Consider the following 15995-nt stretch of genomic DNA (forward strand, 5'->3'; position numbering starts at 1 on the left):
TCGTCATTTGGTTCTCGCTCCCCCGCAGTCCCAGCTGGGCCGCAGCGGACGCGAGCAGCAGGGTCTTCTCTGACCCGTCATCAAGGACGGCGTAAGTGTCCATGACTTTATCTTGGTAGCTCAATGTCACACGGACTACCTTTAAGAGCACTTGGGCGCCACTGCTGCTGGCGGGGTCAATGTACATGACACTTGCCTTGGTGCTGCTCGATGGTGCAGGTGCAGGCCTTCTTCTGTTACTGTCGTGTAGTACATCTAGATGGGCTCCGTCACACCGACTGCACCTTTTCTTTAGGCGGCATTCGGCTGCCATGTGACTGCGCGCACATCGGTAACAGCGCCTGTTGGACTTTATCCATTGACTCACTTCTTCTGCATTCATCTTTGTGAACAGGTCACATTGTGACAGCCAGTGTTCCTTCTCACAGTAGGGGCACACCATCTTCCACTTCTCTTTTCTCGAGGGGGTACTGTGGCTCTTACTGCTCGGTACTGACTCTGATTGGTGCATGACAGTCACCGATCTTCTTCCATCGTTTATTCTCCTGGGTCCCTCTCTGGAGCTTGGCGTGCTCCGCACGAACGTATCCAGTCGTAAGCTGCTGACTTCTCTCGCCAGGAAGTCGGCTAGATCGAGGAGGGATGGTTTGGGACCGTTAGGATCACGGTGGTCTCTCTGCCGCCTAAAACGCTCTTGTCTTGCGGGTGGCAGCTTCTCTAAAATCCTCTCGACGTTAGAGTTGGCGTATAGCTCGTGCATGCCCTTTTCCCGTTGCGCTCCCAGCATCCCTACCAGGGACTGCACTTTTATCGACAGGTCGTCTAATGAGCGATTGTCTGTTGCTGGGGGTAGGCGATCAATATGCCTTATCTCTTGGATTACGTAATCCCATATACGTCCATATCTCTGATCCAGCGCTGCTAGAGCCGCGGTGTATGGGGTCGTAGAGGTGGCATAGGCTAGCGCTATATTGTGCGCTCGCGGTACTTTCAGGTGCTTCAGTAATATTGCATACTTGTGGCGTTCATCAGCGACATCCACCATCATTGTCTCTAAGCACATCCGGAGCTCCGTGTACTGTGCTCGATTCTCATAGGTGAAGTCTGGAAACGTCGGCGTGGCAATGTATGACGCCGTGGATGGCTGATACATCGGCGAGCGTTGGGGGAGAGACCTCCTAGGCGTGTCTCCTCTTGCGCCTCTCTGTGGGCTGGTACCGGCAGGGTACCATGGCCCGCTGGTCCAGGTGCTATTCCTCGGGGCTGGTCGTGCGTCATGCTCACCCGTGAATAGAGTCGGGGGTCTGTAGCGCAGCGCCGCGGGGGTGTAGCCTGGGCTGTACTGGACCTCCTGGTCCGGTGGAGTACTGTGCTGTCGTCGGGCTTGGTTCTCCTCCTCTCCCTCTTCTTCTTCTATCAGGTCCTCTAGATCCTGTAGTCGTTTATTTAGCTTCTCCGCAGTGTATGCCGCTCCTTCCTTGTAGCTGGGTCTCGCTTGGACCGGTCTGGGAAGGGGGTCTGCGGGGGGTATAGGCTTGGTCTGTTGGTCAAGTTCAGGGTCGCTTGCTCGGTTAGGAGACGCTGCCCTTGACTGTTGTCTCGACGAGTTCCTTGAACCCCTGGCGGAGGGAGAGGGTGTTGCCTTGAGGATCAGCTGCTCCATTAGCTGCGCTTGTAGCTTGTCGCGCTCGGCTTCGCGCTTGGTGAGATCTGCTTCTCTTTGGGCACCGGCAGCGGCGCGCTGGGCGTCGGCCCGGTCTCTTGCCATATTCTCTTCCGTCTGAAGGCGTCTCATCTCCAGGCGTATGCGCTCTTCTTCGCTCCGTTGCTGCGCTTGGAGTTGTTCGCGCTCGATAAGCATCTGTGCTTGGAGTCGATCGCGTTCACCCTGAAGTCGATCGCGTTCAGTAGCGGCTGTCAGGCTGACGAGGAACGCCTGTGATAGCATCCTCTCCGCTTCGCTGGGGGAAGACGGTTGTAGAGGTGAGCCGCTCCTGGGTGAGCCGCTCCTGGCTGTACTCGTTGGGGAGTCCTGGAGCTCTATTTCCTCGGCGCTCTCCTCCTCTTCTTCCGTGCAGAGTTCTCTCTCTGTAGGGTTGTCTTCCTCCCGGGGCTGGTCGGGGACTACTTCTTCGGTATTGGCGGGGGGTAAAGGCATGTCAGCTCCCTCCTGGTCCCCACCGTGAGCCTGGTCAGTTACATTAGAACCCACTAGGGCCTCTGTGGTCGGGGAAACCTGGTCGTTAAGGTCAGACATAATTTTACTTTCTACTTTTACCGCGTTTACCGTTTGTCAAAGGCTAGGTAGTTGACTGACAGCGTAATCCTCTAAGTACTGAGGTGGCTGTCGTCTGCGCTGCGGGCGTTCTACGTTAGGAGGACCGTTTCGTGGAGTGTTCATCATAGGCCATTTCAATATTAATAACACTATATTAATATTACACTAGTTACCCTCCGGCTCGAAGGACCAATTGTAACTGAGGGGTACAATTCCCTGACTGTATTGATAAGTATGGTATCATTAAACCACTACCGCTTGTACTTTAACTTCTGGCCATCCAGTACATGATATAGATATGATGAACACTTTCCCACCTGATGAAACGAAGTCCACACAAATGTATAAATCGAATATTTTATATAGCAAAGGGTATATACAACGTTCACTTAATGACATTTATGATTTGAAATGCACTTGTAAGGCAAATGAGTATTCGTAGGTAAATCAACATTGAATGTCCAATCTCTGGTTACGCAGGGAGCAAGTATACAACCTGGTTCTTTAGGGAACTATAGCGATGGTACTTAAATGATTATAGCTGGATACACTAAAGGGGGGTCCCGCTGGTTGTAAGTCAGTAGGGGGGGGGGGTTAGGAGAGCCGCTGGCGGTATCCCATCTGGCCGACTATTTCTTGGGAGAATTCAGAGTGCTGAACACGGTGCCCACAGAACCTCGGTCCGCAGATGAATACAGCTGGGCCCTCTGGTGGACGGTAGCTGCCGGTCCACAACGAAGAGACGTGAGGCGACCTCACTCGGGGTAGAGCGCCGTCTCACCTGGACTCCTCTCGGGGGGGTAGTTCCAACACTCAGCAGTGTTGGCTGTTATCCATGGCATAATCAAAGCACCCAAAGCACGTAGATAATCCAAGCCGTGGAAGGCTCGCCGTCGTCCGGGTAAAGTAATCCAATGTACAGGTCCACTCGTCCTGGCCCGGAGCTCCTCGGATGCAAGCACCACACGTGGTCTGCCCAGCCTGGTTAAGACTCCAGATAATGTCAGGAACGATGGGGGTACTGCTCACTTTATAACTCTAACCGAACGATGCACCATACATAATAGACTATTATTAACTTAATAGAAATACGTCCCACTCGACGGTATAGTGCCAAACTATGACAATTCAACTATTAATCCACACGATGTCTCAATGCCTATTCTGAGGCCAAGTAGGCCATACTGCACCACACGTGCGTCGTGGGTGAGGCTTCACGTCTGTTACTAGGTTGGAGGGTAAAGGACTAATGGACTAAAAGAAAGTTCTACTTTACTTGCGCCATATATATATGCGCTGTGAACAAATAGTACCATTCGTATTTCGCCAGACGTATTCCTACGCGGAACCGGGCTTGTAACGACATGTTCGTCGGCACGATTGAACTTGAACCAAGGGGCTTGGCTGCTGGCGCCAGGTTCTCGTCCAATGGTAGAATGAAACTATTATGGGCTGTTAGTAGACTAAAGGGATATTCAGTGTATATTGTACAAGGAATATACAGGGGATATCAAACGATACACAAATACCATTAAATATATATCCATAAATAAATATATATATTCGGTTTAATCTGATCCTTCACAACAGGTATAATGTATGTGACCTGGGACAAAATACCAGGCTAAAATACCAGGCTAAATGCCAGGTTAAATGCCAGGTTAAATACCAGGCTAAAATACCAGGTTAAATGCCAGGTTAAATGGCAGGTTAAATACCAGGCTAAAATAGCAGGCTAAATACCAGGCTAAAACACCAGGTTAAATACCAGGCTAAAATAGCAGGCTAAATACCAGGCTAGAATACCAGGCTAGAACACCAGGCTAGATCACCAGGCTAGAATACCAGACTAAGGCTATGGTTAGACTAGTGTATTCCTGGCGTTTTTTTATACGTTTTTGACGACGTTTGATGTCCTATCTACACAGAAATGCGTTTTTTGGCGTTTTTTTGTGGATACGGCTGAAACGCAAAATTGTGTTTGCGTTTGGAGATACGCAAAAAAAACGCGCCGACAACAGCGTGTAGTCTGCACGCTAGCCGTTGTTGCGAAAACGCCCATGCGCAGTAGATATCATCTGCGTGCCCTTCCGGTGACAACAGTGTGTGTGTTTGGGACAGAGCTCCGTGTCCCAAATAGCTTCAGCTACCATGTGTTGTCAAGTTATTGTTATAAGGACCCCAGTCCAAGCTACAACAGTCTGCATTCCCTTAACAATTGTTTGTATTGAGCCGTATTGTATTGTACCCATATGCAATATGTTAAATAAAGTTTACATCCATTCATTCTGCTAGCATTACCGATTGCATGAGCAGCTGGCTAACGTGAGCTATCAGGATTCAGACCCTGTTAGCTCAGAGTTCCTCTTTCAACTTAACAAGCATTAAACAAAATGGCCCAGTCATCTATTCACCTTTGTTTAATACACACAGCGTTGTCTCTAATGCTATCTAACTACTGATAGCTCGCGATATCATCAGTTTTGATGCTGGCTAAGTAGCGTGAGCTAACGTTAGCTTCTAGCCACAATGCTATATTGTTATAATGGCATACTCCATTGACGTTAGCATGCAGCTAACAATGCTACCGATCGTTTTTTAGACTAAACTATCCGCTCTTGGTGGTCACTTGTGTTGATGTTAGTTTTGTTTCATCAACAAATGACAGGCAGAACACACAGTGAATGTATCCGTTTTGTTTATTGCACTTTTATTAGGCTTTGCTGAAAAAGAATGGCTGCATTGAGTAAGATGGTGGCGCGGCATAGGCGCCTGCCTTATTGACATTTTCTTTGCTGGAGCTTCCACCAGGAAGTGTATTGGCACATTCGTTCTGATTGGTTGAAATTGCCTTCATGTTTGCCACCTACTGCCACCTACTGCTTTGGCAGTGTACTACATCAGTGTGCTCGGCTGACAAAAACGAAAAAAAAACGAAAGTGTGACTCAGGCGCACGACGTCGCGGCGATACGCATAAGAAAACAATACGAAGATGATACGAAAGGTGTAACCTCAGCCTAAATACCAGGCTATACCATATACTACACTACAGTATGTCTGCCTATGAGAACTAGAATCAAGCCTGGGCCCCTGAACTGAAATGACCCCCCACTGCTACAGAGAATCACAGAGGAGTCATTGGAATGTGTCCTTTATCTACCTGCTAACGGCAACAGAGATGAACCTGGAACACTTGGTAAGTCACTGAATAATTTATGACACCAATGTCAAAGCTGTACGACCCGTGTGACAGATGGTGCAGCGTGAGCCTGAAACATGTTCATATGCCATCGAATAGCAAGGAATAAGACAGTATGTAATAGGGGTGGAAATCGCCAGAGACCTCACGATACGATACTATCGTGATACTTGCGTCACGATACGATAGTATCGCGATACTAAATATATCGCGATACGCTGAGTATTGCGGATTTTTTTTTTTTTTTTTATTATCACATTTTATTTATTACCTTTTTTCAACTGCAAAGTAAAACTTTGTCAACATGTTTTATCTAACAAAATAAAGTTCAGTCTGTTCATCTCACTTCAATCATTTTTATTGCAGAACATGGTATTTTCTCAAGCAGACAAATGTAAACACTGTAATCTGTGTTGCATGTACCTGACAAACTGAACTGTTTGTATTACAGTCATATTCCAACTTAACTGAATGCACATGTGTGTGTGGACTACTGTACTATTACAGGTATTGAAATGAACAATGCAACTTCCTTATACAAAAAATTTAAAAAAATTATACATATATTTTTTATGAATAATTGAATATCAATACTTGGCGTCCCTGTATCGATACAGTATCACCACGCACTGCTGGCGTACTACGTATCGATTTCCCCCCCCACCCCTAGTATGTAACTACAGTAAGGGTAGGAATCACCAGAGGCCCCACAATAACATATTATCACCATACTGTAATTATCCAGACATTGCGATGTATTGCCTTTGTACAACTTGACAGCAAATGATGTCCCCAACAGAAAATGGTCAACATCTGCAATAAAAACACAACACCTGTTTTATCTAATGAGGTAACTTAAGTTAATTTAAATTATAATTACAATTAAAGGTAATGTATCTAATTCAGTCTGTTCGCCTCACTACTTTTAAATGTATAATAAAACACAAGATACGTCTTGTGCCTTAACACTTTCAGTGCCCAGCAGGGGGCGCACATTTAGTGCTTGAATGACCACCATCCACTGCAATGTTAGCATTAATATCGCCTAATCTATGTTTTAAATTATGGCTATGTGTCTAATCTGCCTGTCGCATTATCAATGACTCATTTCCAGTCAACATTGTCGAAGCAGATCGTTTTTTTATTGGTTCATTTCCGTTTTATAGCATTTTGAAAAGCCCTCGTTTTCACGGAAAAATAAAAGATTCCATGATAATCGCCCTGTACTGTAATATTCTAGAACGTTGTCATTTTTCGGCCTATTAATGAATAGTTTTCAAATAAACGCTAGATTATCGATAGTATATGTGTACGTGTGCACGCTGGTGCCGCGCGCTGAAAATCGATTCTCTCAGTTCCTGATCGCTCTTACAGTCAAACAGCCATATCACATTATAGGGGAAAAGCTTATATCTCCGTGAAAACGGGTCTGATTATCCTAAGACTGGTAAAATAGATTCCTTACCTGAGATCAGATGGTATCCAAATGGATTATTCCAATTCCTGATCGCCATTCCAAAAATCTATCCTTTTATTGATCCCACGCGTATACTGTAAAACACATATTACACGCTGTGCTGAGGGTCCAGAATGAATCTGATCGGCTCCGGTTACATGCGTGAGAAGTAAAATGTGGATTCCGGAGTTTTTTTTTCTCATCCATTTTCATCGAGTCCAATCCAAAATGGTGCATTACCATCTGGGAGACGATAGGGGGCGCTTTTTTCACATCTGAGCGCCTGGCGGGGCAGGATTACCAATGGTAGACTCGGTTGATGAAATATGAATTCAGATCGCTAATTAAAAAAAATCCGAGAATTCTCGTGATGGGCATTCAACCCGCGGGCTGATAACCCGAGAAATCTCGTGATGGGCATTCAAAGTGTTAATGATAAGGATAAGAGCGCTATATAAATCCAATCCATTATTAAGCACTCAATGAGGAAACCGAATCCCCCTAACAAACGTTTGGTTTGTATGCGACCCCAACAGCATGACACAGACAGGTATTCAGCGTCAGCCAAAACAAGGGCGTATTTATTAAACAACAGAAAAATGCAACACTGTTCCTTTAAGGACAAAAAATGTACATGAAGAAAAAAACGAGTTTAGTAACTGAGGGAAAATAGGAACGTCCCCTTTAACACGTTGGGTGCCGTTAATGTAGAACTACGTTTCTGTCGCCCAACCGTTGAGTGCTGGAAACGTAGATCTACGTTTCTCACGGTATTTATTTTAATCGTTATTGCCATTCATAATTCAGCGGGGCACCTTGTGCATACTGTTCTGAGTGTGTCTGAGCTGGCAGATGGTCTTATATCGCCCTCTAACGCCTTCGGACATTATTGCACCCCATTATAAACGGGTTAGTTTCTTTTCTCTACCGAGCTGCGGTGTGGGGGCGGGTCCTAAACACTCCGGCAAAACACACGCTTGTAGGGATGGTTTGGACAACTGACCCCGCCCGCCCGTTGATGTGCAATGCCCGCCGGTCTAAACCACATCCATGCTTGCACGAGGAAGGATAATGATGATGATCTAGCGTTGATTTCAGGAAGATTCGATAATCGGGCGAAAAATGACAACGTGTGTTTATTGAATTACACAAAAACGCTGTTTTCGCGTCTTTTCCCTGGAATTACTCAGAAGCACCCAAACTATAATTCATATTCAAAACGGTATAAAACGGAAATGTACAGATGAAAAAATTATCTGTTTTTTGCACGTTGACTGGAAGCAACTCACTGACACTTGATGGCGTTATTAGACCCATAGCTATACTATAAAATATAGGTTTAGCTCTACAAACTACAACTATGTTTACATGGGGTTAATGGACGGCAAGGCCAGGTCACTTCCCGGAAGGGCCGTGGCACTCAATGTGTTAAGGGAGAATGTCAATAAGCCAGGAGGAAAAAACAAAGCAGCGTCCAGTAACGTAGAATCTCCACAACTCTTCAATGGATAATGAAAACACCTGAAGGTGACGATAGAACAGAGTCCAGGACAAACGTCAAATTTTCAGAGAATTAGACTTGATTCAAGACTCACCAAGGGCACTGCCGACGGACAATTCAAACGGGCACGGGTCCATCAAAGGAGAGAGCGAGTACACAGCAAAACATCCATGGGACGGCAGGGGAAAACGAAGACGTCTCACACCAGAGACCACGAGAGTACACGGCAGTAGATGGCAGCAACAAGACGACCTGGCAACGAGTGGTGCGTGACATTGATTGACTGGCTTGCCCCCGTTGGGAAGCACGCAGTGCTGGGCCAGCCCTCACAATTCTACTCATAATGGTCAAATAAAAAGGTAATTTGTGTACATGTGTGTGTGTATGTGTGTCTGTGTGTGTGTGAGAGGGGGGGGGGGGGGGCTAGGATATGAACCATGTTTAGGGTAAGGGGTATAGGGTAAGGGGTGTAGGGGTAGAAAATAAAGTATTTGGCATTAGTGTAGCAATACAATATTGGCATAACCCCCCCCCCCAGTATGTGCAAACGTTGCTGGTCCAATTTGTCCAAATTCCAACTTCTACGGTCTGCTCTCTGGAAACCAATGTTGAATCTAATGCAATTTTGTGTGAAAGTGACTGTTCAATTCAAGATGTCAGCATCCAGAAAGCAAGCAGACTCTCTGTGGAAGTTTTTTACCAATTGGATCATTTTGCCAACTTCAGGGTGAGTGGTGAGCGACAAATAAATGGCCCATATCTCTCCGGCTGGAGAACTAATGGCTGCAGAACTTGAGAACTATTAGGAATGTCTGACCACTAAGTGTGTCTGACTTTTAACCACCAAAACATGCACGGACTACAACGTATGACGTATATCATGCCAGTTAGGGTACGTTTACCTTGTGTATACTATACTGTTTACTTTTACTCATAGTATATTCATATTCGAATTCTTTATTTCCTTGTATCTCCTATGTTGTGATCTCTTTAGCTATTATTGACATCTGATATTGTCCACACAGTCAGCATGACGGCCTCGCTGAGCTGGGACAGCTCACACGTGTGATGATGGTGTCCATACCGACACCATCAACAGAGCTTTTTCAATGTCTAACTGTATCTCAAATAGGCTCTGCGCTGAATCTCTAGGGTGATGCTGACACTGCCACCACGCATAGCCAAGCTGCTCAAACAGGCTCTGTGGCTGTTCTAACCTGTTAACATGGTCACTGCTCTAACCTGTTAACATGGTCACTGCTCTAACCTGTTAACATGGTCACTGCTCTAACCTGTTAACATGGTCACTGCTCGAACCTGTTAACATGGTCACTGCTCTAACCTGTTAACATGGTCACTGCTCTAACCTGTTAACATGGTCACTGCTCTAACCTGTTAACATGGTGTGTTGCTGCTCTAACCTGTTAACATGGTCACTGTGTGGCTGCTCTAATCTGTTAACATGGTCACAGTGTGTTGCTGCTCTAACCTGTTAACATGGTCACTGTGTGGCTGCTCTAACCTGTTAACATGGTCACAGTGTGTTGCTGCTCTAACCTGTTAACATGGTCACTGTGTAGCTGCTCTAACCTGTTAACATGGTCACTGTGTGGCTGCTCTAATCTGTTAACATGGTCACTGCGTGACTGCTCTAACCTGGTTCTGTGGGCACACGGTCCTGGGCCTAACAGTACAGAACCTTGTATCACATTTTAGTGAATAGTCTCTCATTGGGCTCAACATCTATTTAATGAAATTAAACTATTCCGCATTTTACTGGGGACCCCCTGGAACCTCAGGTCTGAGAACAACCCTCATTGAGAACCACTGATGTAGCTACATACAGCAATCATCTGACACTGACAGACAACTACAATACTACTACTACTACTACTACTACTACTACTACTACTACTACTACTACTACTACTACTACTACTACTACTACTACTACTACTACTACTACTACTACAATACTACTACTACTACTACTACTACTACTACTACTACTACTACTACTACTACAATACTACTACTACTACTACTACTACTACTACTACTACTACTACTACTACTACTACTACTACTACTACTACTAATAATACTACTACTACTACAATACTACTACTACACAATACAGTACTACTACTACTACTACTACTACTACTACTACTACTAGGGCTGTACCGAATAGTCCGACGCTTCATTCATAATGTTGACATTCAAATTCTAAATCAACATTTGAATTTATTTATTTATTTATTTTGTATGTGTCTATTCATTCTGTTTAAACCAATGGGCTTTTTCTTCACAGTTGCAGTCAGATAAAGATTAGGCTACACTAATATTATAGTATTATATATAGACCCAAGCAGAACCCTAGAACCAAGCAGAACCAAGCAGAACCCTAAAACCAAGCAGAACCCTAGAACCAAGTAGAACCCTAGAACCAAGTAGAACCAAACAAAACCAAAAAGAACCAGTGATAATGAGGAATGTCAAACAGTGGGGGAAAGAGCTTCCCCTCCAAACTCATAGCCAAGCTCAGGGACCTGGGCTTGAACTATGACCTCTGCCAGTGGGTCTTGGACTTCCTGACGGGCAGACCCCAGGTGGTGAGAGCAGGCAACTGCACCTCCTCATCCATCACCCTCAACATAGGGGCCCCCCAGGGCTGTGTTCTGAGTCCCCTCCTCTACTCCCTGTACACACATGACTGTGTGGCTCAGCGGAACAACAACACAATCATCAAATTTGCTGACGACACAGTAGTGGTGGGCCTGATCTCTGCAAACGACGAGAGGGCCTACCTGGAAGAGGTCAAGGTCCTGGCGGGATGGTGCCAGGAGAACAGCCTCTCCCTGAACGTCAGCAAAACAAAGGAGATGATTGTGGACTTTAGGAGGTCGGGGGTCAGGGACTACAGCCCCCTCAGCATCGACGGGGCACCGGTTGAGAGAGTGAACAGTTTTAAGTACCTCGGAGCCCACATATCCGAGAACTTGACATGGACCACACACATTGACAGTATTGTGAAGAAGGCACGACAACGCCTCTACTTCCTCAGGCGCCTAAGGAAGTTCCAAGTCAGTCAGAAGATCCTTAAGAACTTCTACTCATGTACAATAGAGAGCATCCTGACTGGCAATATCACCTCCTGGTTTGGGAATAGCACCGCACAAGACCGAAGCAGACTACAGAGAGTGGCACGTTCAGCCGAACGCACAATTGGAGGGGGGCTTCCCACTCTCCAGAACATTTACAACAAGCGGTGCAGGGGTAAGGCTAAGATAATTATCAAGGACTCCAGCCACCCAAACAACTGCCTCTTTGAACTGCTGCGGTCAGGCAAGCGATACCGGAGTCTCATGGCAAGCACAGAAAGACTCAGAAGAAGCTTCTATCCCCAGGCCATCAGGTTGCTCAACGAACAATAACACTATGCAACAACCATCAAATGCACTCACAACACACACATCCACACGCACACACTCACTTTAAACAAACAACACAATGCAGCACCCACTCTCCACACTTTAGAACACCTAAACACACTTTATATTTATTGGTAAAGGATTTGCACTACTACAACCCATACCTCAGTACACCTTACTGTAAATTGTACCTAAATTGTACCTCATCCCATTTCTGCTTTGCACTATATAGTATTGTATATTAGTATTAGAGCTGCCGCGATTACCGCATTACCGCGGTATCGCTGTTACATCACGGCCACCGCAGAGTAGGCTGAATACCGCGTCACCGCTGTTTTTTATAATAATAATAATAAATTACCCTCCTCTCGTTGGGCTTGCGGCTCTGCAGATATACCCTACTCCTCGATCGAGGTTCCAAGCGACCCTATTGGGTACCAGAAAAGTCACGTGAAACATTGCAGACCACTGATTGGTCAGAAGAGAGACGCGTCACACGTTTTTTACGTCCTGAATGTCAGCTCATCACAACACGGCTAATAACGTTAGCTTTAACTCTCCGCCGGAGTGGACTACCATCGCTCTTCAGGAGTACTAAACGAGACATAATGATTTTACTGTCTGCAACGAATGTTATAATAAAAGCCCTTCGTTCTATACACTTGTCTGATTGAAAACTTTATTAACAGACCGCAGAATGGGACAACTCAGCACGCTCTGAGCAAAGAAAGGAACTGAGATATGAATAGAGTATTGCTTGGCTTGCTATGGTCCGGTAAATACGCTGATGTTATTGAACGTATAACTATATAATGTTAATGCCACAAAACGAATGCCTTTATTATAAAGTAGTAACTTTATAGTAATACTAATAAGAAAGGGTCGGGGGGGTTAGGGGTAACCACCCCTGCCCGCGACACCGAGTGAACTGCGCACGACCAGAGGGGAAACTTCGAATCCGTGTTTCACTTTCAATAACTAATGCGTGCTTGCCGAATCCCAAACAATATTCATGCTGCAATCATCCTCTAAAGATAGACATTTAGACTAGAGGCAGGCTATATGCTATAAAGAGTAGACTACTACTAAAAAAAATGCACTCAAACTTTTTTTTTTTAATTTTTTGTGTGCGTGCGGTAATAACCGCGGCGGTAGGAAATATTTTGCAAATGTGTGCGGTAAGGAAAACATCAATACCGCGGCAGCTCTAATTAGTATATTGCATAGTATATTGTCAGTGGTGCAGTGGCAAATTGACAGTAGGTCAAATGCTCCACGCGCGTGCGCGTGCGCGCGCATGCACAGTTTTTTTTGGCTGCTCTCGTCCTGCAGCTGGATACTATTGCCTCACAGCGCGGCCGTCAGCGCGCGGCCCAGAGAGCGCCGCTGGCTCTGCGGCTCTGCAGCTGCATGCTTCTCCGGGAGTCCGGTTGGATAATGCCATGTAAAAAGCGATTGCGCGTACTTCAGCCTCAGTGACCGAGGTATAACGCCGTTATACCGAGTTATACCAGCACTGCACCACTGTATATTGTATATTGTATGGTAACTCAGTTACTTCTATTCTGCATCGAACATTGTACATATGTATATACTGAACACTGTGTCTACGTACGTGACTTCTATTTTTACTTCTATTTCTACTTCTATTTTTACATGCTATACTATTTTATTTCATACTTATCTTTTGTCTAGCACAGTCTCTGGCGCGTAACAGAAAGAAGCATTTTGTATAAAAGTATTCTGTACTTCTGTATGACAACTATAAAAGAAACTTGAAACTTGAAACCCAAAATTATGGGGAATACATTTTTTAAAGCTCCTTGAATGCTATAAAATGTTTATTAACATTAGTTTAGTTGTGCACTAAATCCAACAGGCACTAGGAAGCCAGGAACACAGACAGGCTGTAGACACACACGCAGTTGTAGCAACGCATTTTGAACCAGTGTCCTTCCTTACATTTTGTTGCATTTCAAGGAGCTTCCTTAGTTATTATAGTAGACGAATGTCAAAATGCACTAGTCGTTTCTGACTGGGAAGATTCCTCTCTCTCGCTTCCTGAAAAGCTGAACCTTTTTGGCGATATGGAGGTTGTTACCAGACACTGAGGGTTTGCTGTGCTCTTCTCCAGACAGGATGCTACCAAAGTCTCTCTCAAGAGTGATATAGGCTGTCTCTGAGCCCTACTACTAGCCCAGTGAAACAGGATTGAAAAATGATTGATTTCTCACACAATTGGACCAGAAGAGTAAAAGACGAATCATTTGTCAAAGCATGCACACTACACAGTGGTAAACTGAACCTATATGGGCCACATCTGAGCCTATAGGGACAAGGCTGATGGACAAGATTAAGGCTCTTGTTATCCAAAACACAGGAAGGAAAGACTGACTAAAACAGCGCCTCTGTGGGCCTTTTATTTCTGGCGGATTACAATCATTCATCATCACTCCCTTGCCACAGAAGAAACACCGGACAAATTATACTCGTGTTGAGTAAGTCTGTCAACTCTAGACTCTCTCTGGCAGGTGGGCTACTGTTGCTAGTGTGTCTACAATCACTACTTTCATTTCCCCTGGGAGCCAACAGGCTAGTGAAACTCTGAGCTCATTTGCCACTGTGTGTGTGTGTGTGTGTGTGTGTGTGTAGGTGTGTGTGTGTGTGTGTGCGTGCGTGCGTGTGCGTGCGTGCGTGTGTGTGTGTGTGTGGGTGGAACCTTCAGCAGACAGCCTGAGAGATTTGATAAGTTCTTTTTTTTAAGCCTTTGCAGCTTTGCAGGGGGGTTTGGCTACTTTTGTTTCTTTTGTAATGCCTGTTATCCCAAAAGGCGCCTGAAACACAGCCTGTTGTGACGCCATCTGGGTTGTTCATGTTGCAATAAGATGGCAACTACTGTATAAATCTGATTGCACAAGAATAATGACCCACTGAAATCAACTGTGCATGCTTTACTTCAGTTGTCACAAAACAAAGTAGCCGAATCGTTGCTGAAGATGAATTGTTCGATACGGAAGATTGTAGCTACTCGCTTCGGTTGAAAGAGCGCAAACACTTCTGATGTTAATGTCAACAGTGGCAATTCGTCCACTTATTATCGACATTGGATTATTTGGATATCATTTGAAGCCTGCACAGATAAAGACACACAAACAATTGTTGTTATTGTCTGATCATAACGGGCGTCTCCATACCTGACTGGCTTTGTGGAACTGTTTCTTCATCCCGGCCACAGACATCCTCGAATATGTATGGATTCACTCTCTGGGAGAAGAGACCGGTCCGACAAAACACCACAATGAAAAATAAAAACCTGTAACGGGGGGGAAGACTAGGAGCCCGAGGCGCTGCACTCATCCGTCTCCAGTACCGTCCAGTGCTGCAGCGGCAGCTTGCGTTGGTGGTGGCGGTGCTTTTCCTGCATCGCAGAGATGTCGCCCTTTCTCACACGCTATTGGCTGAGAGAACTACGGGCGGAGACAGCCCACGCTTGAAAACACAGAGAGAAAAGTGCGAGAAACGTCTGTTGGAGAAACGTCATCATCATCATTATCATCATCACCATTATTATCATCATCAGGCTGGGAAGTGAACAACAATTGCACCAGGCAGCCAAATGTTCGCTTGGTGATCATGAATGATATGGTGGTCGTCGTAGTGGTGATAGTGATGATGATCATGATGATGAGGGGGACCCTGATGTAAACAAGACGAAAGTCTTTCTCTAATTCTCTGGTCTGCATTCCCTTAACAATTGTGTGTATTGAGCTGTACTGTAATGTACCCATTCTGAAATCTGTTAATTAAAATGTTCAATCAATCAATCAATCAATCAATCAATGATCACCAACATTACCATCATCATCATTATCATTATCATTATCATTATCATCATCATCTTCATTTTTATCATTATCATCATCCTCATATCATCAATATCATTATCATCATGATCACAGTTATCACTCATTATCATCATGGCCACATCATCATCATCATTATTATTATCATCATCATCATTATTATCATCATCATCATCATCATCATCATCATCATCATCATCATCATCATCATTATTATTATCATCATCATCATCATCATCATCATCATTATCATCATCGCCACC

General features: G+C 45.0%; 1 protein-coding gene across 3 annotated transcripts in view; it reads right to left on the reverse strand.

Annotated features, from left to right (window-relative positions):
* The window catches only part of sh3gl3a (SH3-domain GRB2-like 3a), a gene marked incomplete at its 3' end in the record, with an annotated part of 247251 nt that extends 232059 nt beyond the window's left edge, over nucleotides 1-15192 (reverse strand). For all 3 annotated transcript variants that reach the window (XM_084337947.1, XM_084337948.1, XM_084337946.1), the window contains exon 1: nucleotides 15064-15192. In XM_084337947.1, the coding sequence (XP_084194073.1) occupies nucleotides 15064-15108 (45 nt within the window). In that variant the 5' untranslated portion in view covers nucleotides 15109-15192. The remainder of the gene's footprint in view (nucleotides 1-15063) is intronic.
* Between the last annotated feature and the right edge of the window lie 803 nt (nucleotides 15193-15995).

Source organism: Notolepis coatsorum (assembly GCF_963971535.1).
Source record: "Notolepis coatsorum genome assembly, chromosome: 2".
NCBI classification, from domain to species: Eukaryota; Metazoa; Chordata; class Actinopteri; order Aulopiformes; family Paralepididae; genus Notolepis; species Notolepis coatsorum.